At 37.3% G+C, this 17,988-nt stretch overlaps 3 protein-coding genes across 7 annotated transcripts in view; 1 reads left to right on the top strand and 2 right to left on the bottom strand.

Annotated features, from left to right (window-relative positions):
- Positions 1-6: 6 nt before the first annotated feature.
- Positions 7-4,541, bottom strand: LOC107696177 (proteoglycan 4-like). The gene is made up of 12 exons (XM_016496394.1): positions 4,450-4,541; positions 4,017-4,133; positions 3,739-3,861; positions 2,697-2,738; positions 2,377-2,433; positions 2,035-2,184; positions 1,837-1,920; positions 1,489-1,625; positions 1,202-1,355; positions 1,000-1,101; positions 548-673; positions 7-126 (listed from the first exon to the last, which is right to left on the bottom strand). The coding sequence occupies exons 1-12, from the start codon at positions 4,511-4,513 to the stop codon at positions 8-10; spliced, it is 1,275 nt and encodes a 424-aa protein (XP_016351880.1). The 5' UTR covers positions 4,514-4,541; the 3' UTR covers position 7.
- A 2,217-nt stretch (positions 4,542-6,758) lies between these two features.
- On the top strand, positions 6,759-15,792 carry LOC107696147 (protein-associating with the carboxyl-terminal domain of ezrin-like). 2 transcript variants are annotated; one of them, XM_016496347.1, is made up of 14 exons: positions 6,759-6,997; positions 7,584-7,783; positions 8,014-8,199; positions 9,339-9,452; positions 9,674-9,730; positions 10,316-10,418; positions 10,855-10,966; positions 11,133-11,210; positions 11,290-11,429; positions 11,531-11,718; positions 11,851-12,022; positions 14,012-14,182; positions 14,360-15,120; positions 15,216-15,792. In XM_016496347.1, exons 2-14 carry the CDS (start codon positions 7,619-7,621, stop codon positions 15,270-15,272), a joined length of 2,304 nt encoding a protein of 767 aa, XP_016351833.1. In that variant the 5' UTR covers positions 6,759-6,997; positions 7,584-7,618; the 3' UTR covers positions 15,273-15,792. The 2 variants fall into 2 exon arrangements, with proteins under 2 accessions (XP_016351833.1, XP_016351834.1); XM_016496348.1 differs by having other exon boundaries at positions 6,759-7,000.
- A 56-nt stretch (positions 15,793-15,848) lies between these two features.
- Positions 15,849-17,988, bottom strand: part of firrm (fignl1 interacting regulator of recombination and mitosis) — a 12,019-nt gene continuing 9,879 nt past the window's right edge. For 2 of the 4 annotated variants that reach the window (XM_016496342.1, XM_016496341.1), the window contains exons 20-25: positions 17,876-17,971; positions 17,627-17,758; positions 17,436-17,540; positions 17,101-17,181; positions 16,870-17,001; positions 15,849-16,780 (exon numbers count right to left, since the gene is read on the bottom strand). In XM_016496342.1, the coding sequence (XP_016351828.1) occupies positions 16,574-16,780; positions 16,870-17,001; positions 17,101-17,181; positions 17,436-17,540; positions 17,627-17,758; positions 17,876-17,971 (753 nt within the window). In that variant the 3' untranslated portion in view covers positions 15,849-16,573. The remainder of the gene's footprint in view (positions 16,781-16,869; positions 17,002-17,100; positions 17,182-17,435; positions 17,541-17,626; positions 17,759-17,875; positions 17,972-17,988) is intronic. The other 2 variants (XM_016496338.1, XM_016496340.1) reach the window with 2 other exon arrangements.

The raw sequence follows: 17,988 nt of genomic DNA, 5'->3' as shown, positions 1-17,988 counted from the left end.
GATTGACTCAGTTTTTCTGGGTTTCTGGGCATTTAAAGAAGCTGGTTGCCGAGGTTTCCTTTGGACCTGTAGCAGGTTTGAGGATCACTGGTTTTTCTCTTTCCATTTTGATGCTGTGATAATTGTCTGTGAAAGACAAGAACAGAAATGTGACATTGAGAGCAGTGTTTTAATTAATTTAAACAAACTGTAAAGAAATCATTATTGGTAAATATAAATATTAGATGGAAAAACTTAAATTAGAAAAATTGCCTTGGCAACTAAATGAAATGAAGATATTAATTAAAAAAAGCCTAAAACTTTCAAATTAAAAAATGTAAAATATATATAAAATAAAAGCTAATTAATCAATACTATAAAAGGATATAAGTAATACTAAAATACTGGCTGAGAGATACATTAGCCAGGCTTTCAGTTGTCCTTCATGACAAATTTAGCTGCGTTCGGGCATAAATCTCCACCCTGGTTGAGAAGTTAATTAGCTGTAACCTGAAACTGTGCTGGGACAGAGTCCAGTACCAGCTTTAATGAATGACATAACACTCACTTTGAGAGAATATGTAATACTTGTATCCCTCTTTCACCCTTGAGGGTACAGACACAGCTGAGGTCACCATGGTCGGAAATCCTCTCCAGGTCTTTGAGATATTGATAACTTGCCCCAGAGCTGCAGCTGGGAAAAGAAAATATCCTAAAATGAATCAAAATGCTCAGAGTTCTGTGTCAGTTAAACTGTTTAAGGTCACTTGTCTGGTCTGTTAGGCCTCACATGGAACAAAATGTCCTGTTTGAAGCCTTGGTGAAACATCTGTTCCAAGGAAGTACTATACATGGTATTTTCACTTTTCCACATGTCTGCACAAATGCTTGTCAACACACAACCTTCCCCTCTTCCTTTACATCTAATTTCTTATTATTTTGGCATTTAAACGTGATAAAAACGTAATGCTGTGTTGTTTGAAATGGCATTATTTTCTAATCAAATTTGTGATTCTTTACCAGCTTGTCGTCTGGCTCTCGTCCTCACTGTCAACATAGGAATTCTTGGCTTTTTCCCACAATTTGGAGTAACCTTGTATGTGTACTTTTGCGCCATCCCACCTGCAGAAATCAATTTGAAAGTCAACACTGACACACCTAATAAAAACAAGCACCCATAGTGTGCTTACAGAATGTACATGTACATTCTTTCAATTCTTACCTCTTTTGAAGAAGATTACAGACTCTTTTCTGCTTCTGTACTTAGGTATAGATAAAGCAGCTGTGATATGACCAATCTGTCCGAAGCCCATGCTGATGGGTTTGGGAAAGCCAGGATCCATCAGACCATTCTCAAACCTCCAGTAGTTCTTTCCCTGGGAAATATGCAAAAACAGGACATATCAGTTGTCGATGAGCATTTAATTTGACACCACTTCTGTTCTAATTTTCTGTGATTCTCAGTCTGTAGTGAATTGAAGTGTTTTGTCCTAATGACTATGTATCAACCTTGAAGAAGTAGGTTTTGCCCTGGCAGTTGCAGCGGGTGTAAACCGTGTCGATGGGAGATGGGATTCCCCACACACTTGTAATTAACTGAGGAGGATCAGGATTTCTATGTTTGTCCAGTGTCCAAAAATAATGTCCTATAGAGAAGAAACCAAAAGTGGCATTTTTTCACACTTAACATTTGGTTTCACAGATCCCTACACTTTGAAGCTTTCCATTTAATTTTTGATTAATAATTATTTCTTTTCCCCAAAATTCTACTCTGTGTAAAATGGAAAAGATAAATTATTTGAACCAACATAAATAGTGTAACTATAAAGCGAGTATGTTGTACCACCTGGTACTGACCTCTGAACACCACAATTGTACCATTTCTGAGAGTAGTCAAACCACTGACTGGACGCCCACTGCAGAGGTTAGTGTCATAATCATCTGTAAAAGGAAAAAAAAAAAACCATTAAAAAAAATATTTAAGAAACAAAACAAAGTAATACAATTATCCAAAACTTTCTTTAAAAAAAAAAAACCTTAGAAGGTTAGTAGGACCTTCTTTTGGTGCTGTGTTAGTAGGACCTTCTGTTGGCACTGTCCCTGAAGGACCTTTGGTTGGGGCTGTGCTTATAGGACCTTCTGTTGGTGCTATGCTTGATGGACCTTCTGTTGGGTTCTCATCAGCAGGGAGTATGGTGCTTGCATCTGGAGAGGACAAAACTACTACAATTATGGTCGACATGCACATTAAACATTGTCTCAGCTGGGACATCAGTTTGACAAAATAAAAGTGAAATGTTTAATTTTATAATCATTGACATATCTTTGTGAACAAATGTTGCTTTTTGTGGCATTTTGCATATTTAACAAATAAAGCTTATGATTATTATTGCTCACCAAGGCCCTCAGAAGGTGTGGACTCACTTTTATCCTCAGGGAACGTTAACTCTTCTCCTTCAGCATAAGAACACAATTTCAGTCATTTCACCTGAGTACAATGGTTTTGCCTATGGCTGCAAAACCATATTGACTGAAACTGAGGTGTGTCTTGGCATACGGGCAATTATCTTAAGTATAGAAAATGTTGTCTGCTGTATAGACATCTGCTTTTTCAATGATCATAATCAAATGTCAATGTAAACTAGTTTATGATTCCTTTTTCAACAAGTGCTCCTACAGGGAAAAAAAGATAAGAAGTAACAAAGAAAAACACTCACCTCCAATCCCTTCATCATTGGTCATCTCCTCATTGGAGGTTTCTACCAAAAGAAAAAAAAAAGACGTCAACTATACTTTAAGAGTACTGTTACTACAGTCAACAGTTACATGAAGCAAAAGATCAATACACTTTGATTTGGTTATTTGTGCAAAGCTACAGTAATTATACCTGTAGACTTTTTATTCTTTATGTTTAGGCATAGGTTAGCGGTCCTTTGAGCTGTGGTGGCAGTGTTTCTTGGTTTTAAGGCAGTATCTGTGACAGTCACAGAGATAAGCGTAAAATCAGGGCAAAATTAGATGCATGCAAATCAAGTCAAGTCACCTTTGTTTATATAGCGCTTTATACAATACAGATTGTGTCAAAGCAGCTTTATAATGTTAAACAAATGGATGGATACATCTGTAATTCCACATTTCTGTTGTTAATTATTTTCATTAATAAATAATATATATTACCATTCAAATGTTTGGGGTCAGTTGGATATATTTTTAAAGAAACTAATACTTTTATTCTGCAAAGATGCATTAAATTAATCAAAAGTGACAGTAAAGACCTAAAAGATTACAATTGTAAAGAAACACTGTTCTTTTGAACTTTAGTCATTGGAGAATTTTGAAAAAAAATAAGAAGATAAAAGGACTACTAAGCAACAAATCTACATCGATTTGTTATTTTAAATTGTAATAATAATTCATAATGTTACAGTTTTTACTGTATTTTTGATCAAATACATGCAGCCCTGCATGGTGAGCATAAGACTTCTTTCGAAAACTTTAAAAAATCTTACCAACCGCAAAATTTTGATATTTCTATAGTAGTAATATGTATGCAGTTTATATATTTTTGCAATCAGTCATTTTGCAAATGTTAGTCACATCAAAACATACAATTAGTATCAGTTGTTGCAAATCTATTTACAACCACACATGCGTTTGCAGCATTATCAATGCTCATTTATTTAAGAATTATTTAATTCAGATATGCTGTAGTTTCTTTAACGTCTACACACACATACTCCTTGTAGTTTACATTCTTACCTTCCACCAAGCACATGCTCTCATAATCAGTGCAGCACTGATTGTATAAGACACAATCAATATCGCAGTGAAAAAGATTGCCTCTATTAAAAGGCTCCCCGCAGCATCCTTTGCATGAGTCCTCTGTGATCAGAAATAATAGCAATGCAGTCTCATCAAAATGATTCAATAGACTGTTACAAAGACTAGACTACACCCGAGTACTCATGGCATTCACAGCAAATGCTACACCAATATTAATGAAACAGCCCCAGAGGAGAGTTCATATGAAACCTTACTTGTAGTACACAACTCTGTAAAGTCTGTACAGCACTCATTCAAGCTCAGACACTCATAGTCACACTGGCACAAACTTCCTCTGTAGTAGCCTTCTCCACAACGACCCTTACAGCTACCTGGACAGGGAACAGTGTTTACTTACAGAGAACAGACTTTGATTGAGAATTCACGTTTAGAGTATGTTTAGACACAGAGACAAACACAACATGAGATGAGTTAATTATTTGCAGTGTCAACAGAAATCAGTGCATGTTTGAGAGTAAAAACAGTTCACTGTTATATTGATAGATGGATGGATGGATGGATCGATAGATAGATACTGGTTAAAGTTTGGAATAATTTAGTTTTTTTAATGATGTTATACAAAACATAAAAAAAAACTTTATTCCAAACATTTGACTGGCAGAGTAGATAGATATTCTGCTGATTTACTTTGATCTGAAGAGCTTGTGGAGGCATATGCAAACAGCAGCAGTAAGGACAGATATGTGGCCATCTCGGTTGCTCACTGTTGGAATCACAAGCCTCTGTTTCTTCACCTGCATTGATCTTCACTTTTATATAGAGGCAGGATGTGTTGGTTTTCCCCTGTCAGTCCAATTATACAGTCAGTGCTGAATTGGTAATCGTCTCGTTAGCAAGGGTGCGGTGATCCACATGGTCAAACAGACTTGAACACCCCCCACCCCACTGTATGTGCCTGTCAAAAACATTTACAAAGTTTGCTGGGTGACATCACAGACTATTTATTTATTATTAGTTTGCAGGGTAACACTTTAAAATAAGGTTTATTAGTTAACATTAAATACTTTAGTTAACATGAATTAAGCATGAACAATAATTCTACAGCATTTATTAATCCTAGTTAATGTTAACTTCTACATTTACTAATGCATTATTAAAATCAAAATTTGTGCTTGTTAGCATTAGTTAATGCACTGTGAATTAACATGAACTAACAATGAACAACTGTATTTTCATTAACAATCATTAACAAAGATTAATAAATACTGTAATAAATGTATTGTTCATTGTTTTTTCATGTTAGTTAATACATTAACTAACATTAACTAATAGAACCTTATTGTAACGTGTTACCGTTTGCAGTTATTAATAAACATTCTTTTTCATTTAAATATTCTTCTATGTATATTTTTTTGTTATATAAAAAATTATTGTGTTGTTTACATTGCACGCATACTTTTATTTTATTACAATTTTTTCCTTAATTTATCTTCCAGACCCGTTTTAGCATTAATATTATTAATATTATTATGATTAATAATAATAATAATAATAGTACTACTACTTCTACTAATACAAGGTTGCCAGGTTTTCACAAGAAACCCCACCCAATCGATACTTAAAACTAGCCCAAAACTAGCCCAATGGCATTTCGAGGGGGTCCCCAGTTAACAATGCGTTCTGGGGGGTAAAATACACCTTTTTTGGCGGGGTTCCCCTGCTAGAATTGGCATTCCAGGGGCTAAATATCACGTTATTGAAGTCGCTTCAACCTGCGGACATGAAAAACAACCTGTGGCAACAGTGTTAAAGGGGTCCTATTATGCTTTTTCACTTTTTTAATTGAATGGTTGGGGGGTGGGGAGGGGCGAGGTTGTGGTTAGAACGCTTGGTTGAGTGAGCGCATCAGACGAGATGATGAAGAAGACGCTGCTGCAGAGTTAGTGCATCAGAGAAAACGAAGAGCTGCGGTGCTGTAGCTTAAAAATTTCGGCATGTCTAGAACAATTCTTACAAGTATAACACGACGTAGATGGGCACCGCGGACAGATGCCGAACGGTGCCGCCGGTGTGCCTATACTCATAGAAAATAATGTATTTGAATTTTAAAGATGTGGCGCGACGCTGCGCTCCTCGTCCGGTGCGCCTGAAACGCTGTTTTTTTTTTCACCTCCGTGCCCAAACGTCTTTGTTTGGGCTTCCGAAAGCGGATGATGTCAGGAAACAGTGGTTGCTATTTATTTTTTAACTCTGTTCCTGAGCATTATAACCCCAATTTGCTATTGTGTGCTGCGCATTTTACTGAGGACAGTTTCCACAACACGAGGGAGTACAGTGCCTGCCGGATTCGGCAAAAGCTTTTGTTGAAACACGGAGCAAGGGGCGTGGCAGTACTGAAACACCGTCTAAGCTGTTCGCCAATCACAACGCACTGGGACAGCTAACCAATCACAACACATTTTGTTTTTCGGAAACATCGAACCTTCATCAGAGCCGGAACTAATGGAGCCGTTTGAGCCAGGCTGGGGAGAAAGGTATTTTAATAATGTAAATTATGTGAAAAATAATGCGTTTTTCGAACCACCAAGCATGAGAGCATGTTCTAGTACACCCCAAAAACAAAAGCAAGACTTTGTAAAAGAGCATAATAGGACCCCTTTAAAGTAGCCCAATTACGCGGGAAAACCGCGGACTTGACAACACTGATCAAATAGCTCATGCACAGTTTGGTCAACCAACCACCACACCACCGAAGGGGAAAACCATTGACAATATTTCGGTGGATACGAATCAACTAAATGTATACAGTGCACTTTAAACACCTTCATATGCAGCCGCGTGGAACAAACACTTAAAAAAAAAAAGAATCCCAATTGCGTAAAATGCTGAGCTAAAAGACAGTCTTGAAAGATGTATTCCCCTGTCGTTATTGAGAGAAGGGGCACCCCTGTACAACAAGATGGTTTCGTCCAAATCTATAACGGGAAGAACCGGTGTTTATCGTTTGCGAACAGGAAGTTGTGCGTCGTGCCGTAATCGATGCAGTCTGTCAAACTGTCGACTGATTTGTTGTAGAGAAAATGAATTTAAAGTGTTTGTTCGCGGCTCAAAAACTTGGTCGAAGGTAACGGAAAGCAAACGCTGAGATTTTTTTTTTGCAATAATGCTGTCTGCTGGAAAGGAAAACTGGTTTTCCTAGGCAATTCGCTTCCTGCGAGGTGACGCAGCCATACAGGTAGTCTGCTCGCTGTACAGATGTCCTGTAAGGAATAGATCAGCACACTAAATAAACACTTTTCCGGAATACCGAGCAACAATTAACAAGCGAACCAAATCAATCTAATATATGACGTTAAGAGCTTGTCCAGTGTGATTCTGTCAGTCTTGATACAGTATAAATATGCCCTGTCCAGAATCCCTAAAATGACACGTTGACTGGAAAACGTACATGTCATTGCAATTTGCAACCATATGCCAGTCATCACTGTTATCACTGTGATCTGAATGTTATTTTCAGATTGTCCTCGAAAGCCAGGTTAGAGCATTGAATTCAAATTATAACCAACATTCTGCTGCTTTTTGACATCTTGCATGCTGTTTATCATTGCATGTCAATGAATACTCAGTTACCCAAAAGTGGAAGGTTATTGTATTGCCTTGTGACAGTCTGTCATCACACCACTCCAGTCCATCAATTAAGAGCTTGTGAAGCCAAAATCTGTTTGTTAGAAACGAATCTGTAATTAGCAGCATACATATCAAGGAGATATTCATGTGCATGTTTTTTTTGTAGTACAGATATTCATTACTTTTTTTCACAGACAGCGTGATAGGCAGATACCACCTCAGTGTAAGGATGGGTGCTGATAGCAGTGTGCTGCCAAGCTGTGTGCTGGAAGAGCCGTTGCTGACACTGCCGTCTGGTCTTACCATGTACTCTGCGCTCCTCCGGGATGGCAAGCCTGCCTCCGTCTTTGTGCATAAGCAAGACAATGAGGATAAAGTCAGTAAAGCTGCCAAGGTAAAAGTAAACAGCTGCTATGTAACCTCACCAATGACATACATTACCTGTCCAAAGTTTGGACACACCTACTCACAGATTCTCTATTATTATTTTCCACATCTTAGAATAATAGTAGTCACTTAATACAAATTGTATATAAAAAATAACAAGTCTAACACATAAATCTCTAAATTTCTCAGCCATTTCAGTCAAATAAATTTACCTGATTAATACATCTTCCTTTACAGCACTTGAAGACATTAAGGCATCCATGTCTTCTTCGCTTCCTGTCATGCTCAGTGCAGGATGGAGGTATACATTTAGTGACCGAACCAGTTCAACCATTAAAACGGTTGCTAGACAATCTTACTCCAGAGGAGATCTGCGCAGGCCTCTATGACCTTTTGCAAGCACTAGTCTTTCTGCATGACAGGGTAAGACGCATTTAATTATTGTTTTAAATATGGTTTTATTTGATTATTTTTATACATTTGTTATTGTTTTTTTTTTTTAATTTAGACAATTTACAGTGCACAGCATAAATGAGTACACCCCTCTGATTAAATATAAAAGATGTATTTTCTTAATGATGTAATATTCTAGAACTTAATATGTCCTCCATAACTCTAAGTATACTGCTCTGACACTTCTTGGCACTGAGTGTACAAGTTCATGACAAATTTTCACATTTGTGCTGTTTAACTCCTGGAGGACGACCTCCTTAAATGCCCTGGTCTTTAATGGGGAGTGTTGCTCTGCTGGTCTCTACAGAATCCCCCACAGCTGCCTTGGAAAAAGCTACATGAGTTTATTGTGCTTTGGCTACAGTCGGTAGTTCTGGTGTGGATAAACAACCATGATTGTCACTTCTGCATGCTGCATCTTACTCTTTGAGATAAAGTGTCACTCGTTTCACAGCTTTTGCCAGCTCTGAGACACTTTCACAGTGCTTCTCCTGCTCTTTTTCTAGCAAAAACTCACTCATCACTAAATTAAAGCTTAAAGTGAAGACCTGATTATTTCAGGGGCCTTTTCACAAGTCCATTGTTTTTGAATTTCTGTGTTACTTTGGCTATATTTTCACACTTAAAACAATAATTTGGTATTCCTCTTGTACCATTGTCCTCTTTTATGCTAAGAAATAAATCTCCTGACAGTTCTCTCTCAAGTGGTTTCATTGTTGTCAGCATTAAGTCTGAGTATGATTCAGTGGGCCATATAACACTTAATTATCAAGAAATTACTTGCCTTTAACAGTTTTGGTTCAACATACTTACCTGTTGATCAATACTTGCCTTAACCTTTACACCAGAATTAATTTTTTTATTAACTTTCAGGAGGGTGTACTCATTTTTGCAACACATTTTATCTCTTTGATAAGAAAATGGTATTTTGTTGAATAATTTTAACATTCTTCTTTGGTAACTGATCAAGCAGACTTGCTGGAATATTATATCTCTAAAAAACCATAACATGTCTTCTAAGCAAAGACTAAGTTTCAGAGGGGGCGTACTCATTTATGCTGTGCACTGTAACTAACTTAACTAAATAATTTCTCTTTCTCATCTCTTAGGGCAAATCAAGTCACAACAATGTGTGCATATCCTCAGTGTTTGTCAGTGAAGATGGCCATTGGAAACTCGGGGGGATGGAAACTGTCTGCAAGTTTTCAGAGGCAACACCAGAGGTGACAAGTGTTGATTTATGCTTTATACATAATTTAAAGGGTGCGCAAATCTTTTTTGTTTTTTTTACCCTCGGGTACTCAATTTCTCTTTTGTTTCAAAAGATTAAGGGAAATTACATTTTTAATGGCACAGTTCTGTTACAACTGGTTAAATACCTTTAATAACAAATACAGGCAAAGTTGAGTACTGTAACACTTTGTATGTGTGACTTCCTCTCCAGTTTCTCAGAAGTATCCAGAATGTTAGGGAAAAGTGTGCCATTCCTCCTGAGGAGAAGGTAGGAACCATATTTGTATTTTTTTTAAAGAAATAAAGACTTAGACTCGGCAAGGATGCATTGACAGGAAAAACATTTATGATGTTGCAAAGATTTCTATTTCAAATAAACGCTGTTCTTTTAAACTTTCTATTTATCAAAGAATCTTGAGAAAACAAATGTACAACAAAGCAGCACAACTGTTTTATAATAGTAAGAACATTGATAATAAGAAAAGTTACTTATGCACCAAATCAACATATTAGAATGAAAATTCAGCTTTGCCATTGTAGGAATAAATTATATTTTTTAAATATATTAAAATGGAAAACAGCTGTTTTAAATTGTAGTAATATTTCACAATATTACTGTTTTTACTGTGTGCTTAATCAAATAAATGCAGCCCTGGTGAACATAAGAGACTTCTTTCAAAAACATTTTAAAAATCCTTCCAACCCCAAACATTTGAATGGTAGTATATGTAATCATATTCTGATTTGTTGCCAGAATTTACAAGGCCTGGGACAAAATGAAAAACTGACGACAGTCCTGATCATTATGTCTCAGCAATTTAATGTTTTTTTATTATTATTAATTTATTTGTAGCTTGAAGGATTCAAAACTCTTCCTGACAATCATGCCCACTCCCGAGACGCTTTTTCATTCGGAGTAATGGTGGAGGACCTTCTTCCACTTCTGACCGGACATGGTTAGTAACACTCTTAATTCAACAGACGCATGTAAAGCAGGCGGAGTATGTCTAAGATTCATCCCGTTGTGGTAGTTGCTAAGCCCTTACTGCATAGACGTGACATAATTGTTAATGGACTGACGACTGCGTTCAAAACGATTTTACATGCCGGGTACAAGTTTTCCATTCAGGGCAGGTTATGATGTCTACATGTTCAAAGACAAAAAGATCCACATGAGCACTGTAATGGTGATGCAACCTTTTGGCTTTTATGCCTGTTTTTTGGAGCAGGGCCTCACTGAAAACATATGCTCTATTGCTTTTGTGCTATCTTTTTTTTTTAGTCTCACTAAAATTCATTTCCTCTTTCTTGCGTGTTTTTATTTATTTTTCCATGTCTGTTCCCCATTTTTGTAACCTCCATGTGCTCCTCCATCCAAACTTTCTGTCTCAGTCTCAGATGATTTATTGGAGAGTCTAAAGAACATGCTGCAGGCCAGCCTCTTGACCCCTGACCCCATGTCTCGCCCATCTCTCAGCAGTCTGCTGACTCACAAGTTCTTCAGGTTCGCTTTTGAAAACTTTTTTGATAAAAAAAAAAATTCTGATCAATCGTGGTCTTTTAAAATCAATTTTAATTTTACAAACATTAATTTTGCCTGTATTGAAGGAAGATTATTAAGATAATTAAATGATTTAAATACTAAACTTTGCAATATTTAATTCTTATAGAAATGACTTCTTAGATATCATGAATTTTATGAAGAGTTTGACCCTGAAAAATGAGGAGGAGAAGAATGAATTCTTCAAGTAAGCTTCCCTTTCAAATGCATGATTTTATTACTCTAGAAGGGTGAAGTGTTGTGCTTAACTAAGTGCGTTTCTGCAGGTTTCTTTTGGACCGAGTTCAGAACCTCCCAGAGGAGTTAATTGCTACACGCCTGACACCTAAATTGCTCAATTCTTTGGTGTTTGCTGAGCCCATTGCTGTCAAAAGCTTTCTTCCTCACCTCTTACGGCCTAAGCAAGGTAGAACCAGTCAGTAAACCTTTAGGAGATGCTTATTGTCCACTTGTTTAGTAGCATTAGTCTTAGTTATGAAGTTGACATGTCTGTTTTCTGATGTACAGACTCGAGTGTGAGCACCGGTGAGGAGTGTCTTCTGTCTTTGTCTTTGTATCGGAGATACGTGGTTCCTCAGCTCCTTAAGCTCTATAAGGTGAATGAGGAGCATGTCAGGATTGTGCTTCTCTCCCACATTCACATCTATGCTGAGTTCTTTCCTCACGAAGAACTGAAAAATCTGATTCTTCCTCAGGTACTGTGAAAATGTATGTGTTTGTATCAACAGCTTAGGGATACTGAATTCTTTCGAAAAATGAGTAAATTCAGGATGTTTTTAAGTTGATACTGGGATTGTTTCAGTTATTTCCCACAATTTATCTTGCAGGTTTTGCTGGGAATGAGAGATACGAATGACTCACTCGTCGCTATGACACTACAGAGTTTGGCTGTGCTTGTCCCGTTGCTGGGTGCCCAAGTGGTTGTTGGTGGGGAGAGGACCAAAGTCTTTAAACAGACCACGCCAAACTTCACCAAGTCCACAGAGGTCACCCCAGAGAGTAAGACATTGTCTGTTAATGCACTTTTATAATGAGAGGGAGTTTGGTATAATTCTCTGCATATTTTACTAAACACGTTAATCACCCTAAGAAGTTAGCTTGATTGACTTTCACTTATTTTAATTAAGATTAATTTCTGTTTTGATACATTTGATACGTATCTGTCCTATTCTAAAACATTTAGGCTGCTTATGTTATTAGTTATTATATAAGTTATTATATTAACCTATATTTAATGTAAATGTTATGTTTTTACATTTTTAATTGTTTTATTATGTTTTTTACAATTTCTTAAGACTGGTTTGAAAAAGATAAAAGTAAATATCACATATGCTACATCCAGATTTATCGGTAAAGGTTTTCTTAATGGCTAATGTATTTATAAATGAAATTCAGATGATGAAGTATGAAACACATTGATGGTACTAACTAGGGATGGGTACCGAAACCCGGTATTTAATCGGTCCCGGGGCTAAATTATGAAAGACCGGAGTATCGATAAGCTCTGACGTTAACGGTTCTGCTATCGGTACTGGAGAAATTAATAAAACACATACATTTATTATTGCTATATATACATTATCTTGCAAATTCTATCTCACCAGAGTCGCCAGCTGTTTTTCAAACATTTGTCTATGATGCATTTTTGCTATTCGCAGTTCAGAAGCGAGATCGCGCTCACGCGGAGGAGCTTCAGCATGCGCAACAAGAAAGCCCTGTTTAATTGTGATAGAAGAGAGAATTAACATTCAAACATCTGCTTACACTTTAGGTCTGTGGCTGTTTTATTAAGCTAATTTTATTTTTTTATTTCGATTTTGGCTTCTAAGGATTATACAAAAGAAGACATGAGGTAAAGCTATTAAAAACTAGCTGCGTTTCGTATTGCGCAACTTCTTTCCCTTCACAGCGGTGCACATTCGTTCCTCCCTAAAACCCAAACTTAACGTCAGAATCAGCTCAATCGGTGATTGTTGTAAGATGCCGTCTTTACTGTTGCTAAATTGCGGGACATGTTTGATAATAAAATGTTGAAAGCACAATCCGCACAAGAGACGCTGTTCCTCAGGCTGACGTGTGCGCGCGGCGTGCTCCAAAACGGACAAACAAATTACACTTTGAGCTTCGGGCACATGTCCAAACAATCAAATACACACAAAAAATGTCAAAATGGCCGGCTTGGAGAGTATTTACTTAAACACAGTTTATGTCTGAAGTGGAGAACAGTTGGGAGAAAATCCGATGTGTGTCAATATATTGTCTTATATATATATATATATATAAAACAAAAAGTACCGATAAGAATACCGTTAAAGTACCGAATCGATAAGCAGTATCGGTAAGAGTGGTAATACTAACGATGGGGATACCCATCCCTAGTACTAACATTGTTTTGAGGCCACTGGAGGACACTGCTGCATCAGTTTATATGTCATAGATATTTATTTTCTAGTAGTGCATTCAGTTCCTCTTTTAGGGAAAGAAAATATATACTAATGTATATAATATTTACATTTTAAAACAAATATTTGAAATTAATCACACTTAAATAATTATTTCAGTCTATTAATCATCTACTAATGTGAAGACATTTATAACATTTAGATTTCTGTTTAAAATAAATGCTGTTCTTTTGAACTTTCTAATCATCAAAAAAAAATCCAAGAAGGTAATATATCACAGTTTTCACAAAAATATTAAGCAGCAGAACTGTTTTCAGCATTCGATAAAGATAAGAAATGTTTATTGAGCATCAAATCAGCATATTAGAATGACTTCTGAAGGATCATGTGACACTGAAGACTGGAGTAATGGCTGCTGAAAATTCAGCTTTGCCATCACAGGAATAAATTACATTAAGATACATTAAAATAGAAAACAGTTATTTTAAATCATAATATTTCACAATATTACTTCATTTTTGATCTAATAACCATTAAAACCAACCATTAAAAATCTTACCCATCCCAAACCTCTTTTCCTCTGCAGCATCACCCGTGCATATTGTTGGGCCATTACATCCCCACCTTTCACAACCACCAAAGGTCCTGAATCTGTTCCTTAAGGGCTCAGAGGACAAAAAGATGGTTTTAGAAAGTATGTACTCCTTCAAAGCAACTGAAAAGACCACCGCCCAGCACACCACATCAGAGAGGGCAGGTATGCCACAACTGATCCTTAAAGCAACTCACTCTTAACAGTTAACATTTCTGAACTGCTTATTGTCAAGCAATAATTTGAAAAGAAAGGCTGAAGTTATCTTGACTTTAACTGCATTTGTTTGTCCCTACTTGGTGTTTAAATGTACAACCCTTCTGAATCAAGTGATCTCTCTAGTATTTAGCAGCGAAATGTCATTCCCATTGAATGGGTGCAGAATGGGCACACAAGCTGCAGACAACACGAAAACTAACAGCACAGTGAGATCCGACGAAGACTGGCCTAATTGGAGTGACACAGAGGAGGCAGAAAAGGACAAGACCCAGTCAGTCCAGATTAGCATTCGGTCAGCGGACATCCCAGGTCAGAGCAACTCTGCTTTATCAGCTGACAATGAGGATGAAAGCGAGGAACCCTGGGATGATTTTGAGGACTCAGAAGTGACCTCAGACCGGTCACCCTTGACTCCTTTACCAGTCTCTGTACCAAAGACATCAACAAAAAGCATTGCATTATCTCTGTCTGAATCTAGCACAGGACCTCCAAGGCAGTCAAAAGCACTCAAACTGAACTCTAGCGTCAGAAGCGCTCCAGATCATAACCATACCTCATCGTGGGACACCGGTTGGAACCAGACAACTGACACCCTCAAACCCAGCAAAACAAGTTTAGCATTAGAGCCCAAGCCAAAAAGCACGATCAAAAGCTCTGAAGCTGGATGTCTCGGGGAGGAGTTCACAATTGCAGTCAAGAAGAAGCCAGAGCCAGATCCAGAACTAGACTTCTTTGCAGACATGGTACCAGATATTAAGCCGTCAGTCTCATCTCTTCTCATCTCTTCTTCAGTCAAAGAACCCATCACGGGACACACAACGTCAGACCCATCAATAGATGCACTGAGCCTCACCACCAAGTTTGCTGCCGCTGACTTGGCTGAGGTTAGTTTAGCTATGCGTCCCGACATCTATTTCAATTATTGAAACTACAGTACGATGACAAACTGATGAGATGATCTTTTGTTTTGCTTTCACAGACTGAGACAGAAGGATGGGGCGATGACCTCAACTGGGAAGATGAGAATGCCTGGTGATCAGTGTGGTCTTCTACAGAAAGCCATATGAGAGATTCCCATTCAAGAAAACCGCTACATATGCCATCATGACATTATCACTAAAGACCAACTTAAAAATGTAGTAACTACGATTTAAGAGAGTAGTGTGTATTGTAAGATTCCCCCACCCAATACAATATGATATTCAGTCTACTGTTGCCATAGAAATTGTTCGGCTACAGAAAAAGTTTTTGTCTTGTGTAGCTTTTTCAAGATAGCATGATGGACCTAAACATGCCAAATCCTATTAGTAGTCCTTCAGTCATGTTGCACTGTGGAGGGGTACCTAACCTGGAAATACATACTTCTAATGTCAGGTTTATTTGTGCCATACAGCTTCTTCTTTTTTTTGGTTCAGTGAGCCTTAGAGGACGGACCGCCTCAACTTGAGAAGAAATATATAGACTCTAATTTTTGTTCATTAGATTTGGTGAGAGCCCAACTTAATTTATTTGTATTATCAGCTGCTTATTAAATAAAATGGTTTTATGGTATTTGATTCATTTTTGACATGTACGGTTTTAAGTTTAAGTAAATCTGGGGAAATTTTGATGTAATATTGACTACGAAATTTGGTAAAATAAAATAAAAAATCTCCCACTGACTTAAGGCTAGGTCACACTGCATCGACAGACACGAAATGAGGTGTTTGATGAATGATGGATTTCAGATCAGTGTGTTAGCCCTGTCGGTCTGTTGCCATTGGTCGTGTTTGTTTTTACCGACTGAACATTCAATCAGTGTTTGTCAGGAATGTTTGGACAGTAGGGTATGATTTTCTAACAAACCGATAACAAACATAATCTGGTAATTGCTGGTGTCTGTTGGTGCAGTTGTGAATTAGCCTTTAGAATATTCACAACTGACAGCTATGATGTCATTGTAATATTTAAATGCTCTACTGCAATTAGCATTTTTTATTGCATTTATTTGCATACCAAATTAAAATTGGTCTTTTTTCTAATACATCTAAGTCGGCATAAATCTTTATGTAAATGCAATTTATACATCTTACTGTGAAAAATTTGTTCATGTATGTTTTTTTGTTATTTTTACGTTTACACCCACATCTCAACAACAATCGATGGATAGTTCATTTTCTAGCACAAGTTTAATAAACAGTTTTATGGTCTTTGGAGTGACACTTTTCCATATAAACTTAAAAAAAATACAACTTTTATACAAATATCTTGGGTGACTTCAGCAAATGTGGTGACATGGAACAAAAAGGCAGCGTTGTGTTAAAAGCAGCCAGAGGTAGAGGTGGTGTTGTTGTTGAATCAGGGCTGCTCTACTGTAGTGGTGTTAATTTGACTTATCAGTGACTGTAAGACCTCAAGTCTGGTCTTGACCCACTGTGGAGGGGACGGGTTGTGGCCTGGCCCCACTATTGCCTGCAGGGCTTTCAAGGCACTTTCTGCTGTCTGGAGGTATCGCTCATACTCCTCTTCTACTTTGGTCTCCTGTCTTGCCCTCTTCGGACATGGCTGGAACAGGCAAAGAATCACAGATTTAGTAAAAATTTGTTCCATAGGAATGTCAGACCGGAAAGTTAGCCATCCTTTCACTCATTTACCTCCTCTGTAAGTGGCGTGTGCACAGGTGAGTTGTCCTCACACTCCATTTGCTCACAGTGTTTCTCTATTATACTCCTCCACTCCTTCAGACGTTCTAGTCTTGCTTCCTCAGACTCCTGGTGTGAGACGGTCTGTAGAGAGTGATACATTAATCTATATTAGGAGAACTGCAATAAGACAAATTTACACTTTTTTTTTTATTTTAAGTCCATATATCTCTCATTTCATACCTTACTGAGGTAGTTTAACACTTTGGTTTTGATTTCCTCTGATGTCAATGTTTGAGAAATCACTTCCTCATGGTTGGTTATCTTAAAGTTACAAAAAAGACGCGAGCTAGATTACAAAATTGTTGATTAAAAACAGATTAAGAATAAATGAATAAACATAAATAAAAACAAGTTCTTGAGAAAATTATCACTTAGGTTTACATTGCAGAATTTGTGTTGTCTTTCAAAAATGTATCATTATACATTCACTTCTGATTTACTCAAATACAAATTTAACAACTGAAGACATTGTCTGTTATTGAATAAAAATGGTTCTATAATGAGGAATTTCTGACCTCTGCAAAGAGGCCAAAAGCCTCCAGGACATGATGGAGTATCAGCCAGGATGGGTGAGTCAGGAGACCATTAAACAGACCACTGATTCTAGGCAAAACTTGGCACTGCAGTCACACACATACATATATGTACTACACACACAATGAAATCACCAAATGAAAGAACTAATTTCTGGTCTGAAATTTTTTACCTCATATTCCACGTATACCTGAATACTGGGAGAAATAAACACTTTTCCCAGGGAACCAAGGAACTCCAAAGCAGCTAAAAGCAGGTCATCGGGGCATTTCTGGATAGTCAACCCACTCAAACAGGAAACAGCCTTTTTTTTTTTTGCAAAAACAAAAACAACCTTGCATCAAAATGAAAAAAGATCTAAAAACCTTTAAACGATATAATTATGAAGGCCCTAAGAAAACAGTAAATGTTAAAAGATCACCTGAACAATGACATGTGGCTCTACACTTTTGATCAGAACAGCTGATATTGACAGGAGTAACTTCACAGTGCACTGGAGAGGAGGATGAACCTGCACCTGATAGTAGATGAACA

Source organism: Sinocyclocheilus anshuiensis, unplaced genomic scaffold (assembly GCF_001515605.1).
Source record: "Sinocyclocheilus anshuiensis isolate Anshui unplaced genomic scaffold, SAMN03320099.WGS_v1.1 scaffold306, whole genome shotgun sequence".
Lineage (NCBI taxonomy): Eukaryota > Metazoa > Chordata > Actinopteri > Cypriniformes > Cyprinidae > Sinocyclocheilus > Sinocyclocheilus anshuiensis.
The sequence above is the reverse complement of the archived record's forward strand: the minus strand, read 5'-3'. Positions and strand labels throughout refer to the sequence as shown.

What these genes read in the sequence shown, in the direction of transcription:
- LOC107696147 (XM_016496347.1), top strand. Translation starts at nt 7,619, where the DNA reads ATGGGTGCTGATAGCAGTGTGCTGCCAAGCTGTGTGCTGGAAGAGCCG. An exon ending in TCCACTTCTGACCGGACATG is followed by an intron (nt 10,419 to 10,854) that starts GTTAGTAACACT and finishes TTTCTGTCTCAG; the next exon opens with TCTCAGATGATTTATTGGAG. An exon ending in CTGACTCACAAGTTCTTCAG is followed by an intron (nt 10,967 to 11,132) that starts GTTCGCTTTTGA and finishes TAATTCTTATAG; the next exon opens with AAATGACTTCTTAGATATCA.
- LOC107696177 (XM_016496394.1), bottom strand. Translation starts at nt 4,513, where the DNA reads ATGGCCACATATCTGTCCTTACTGCTGCTGTTTGCATATGCCTCCACA. An exon ending in GCAAAACCTACTTCTTCAAG is followed by an intron (nt 1,356 to 1,488) that starts GTTGATACATAG and finishes CATATTTCCCAG; the next exon opens with GGAAAGAACTACTGGAGGTT. An exon ending in TGTAATCTTCTTCAAAAGAG is followed by an intron (nt 1,102 to 1,201) that starts GTAAGAATTGAA and finishes TGATTTCTGCAG; the next exon opens with GTGGGATGGCGCAAAAGTAC.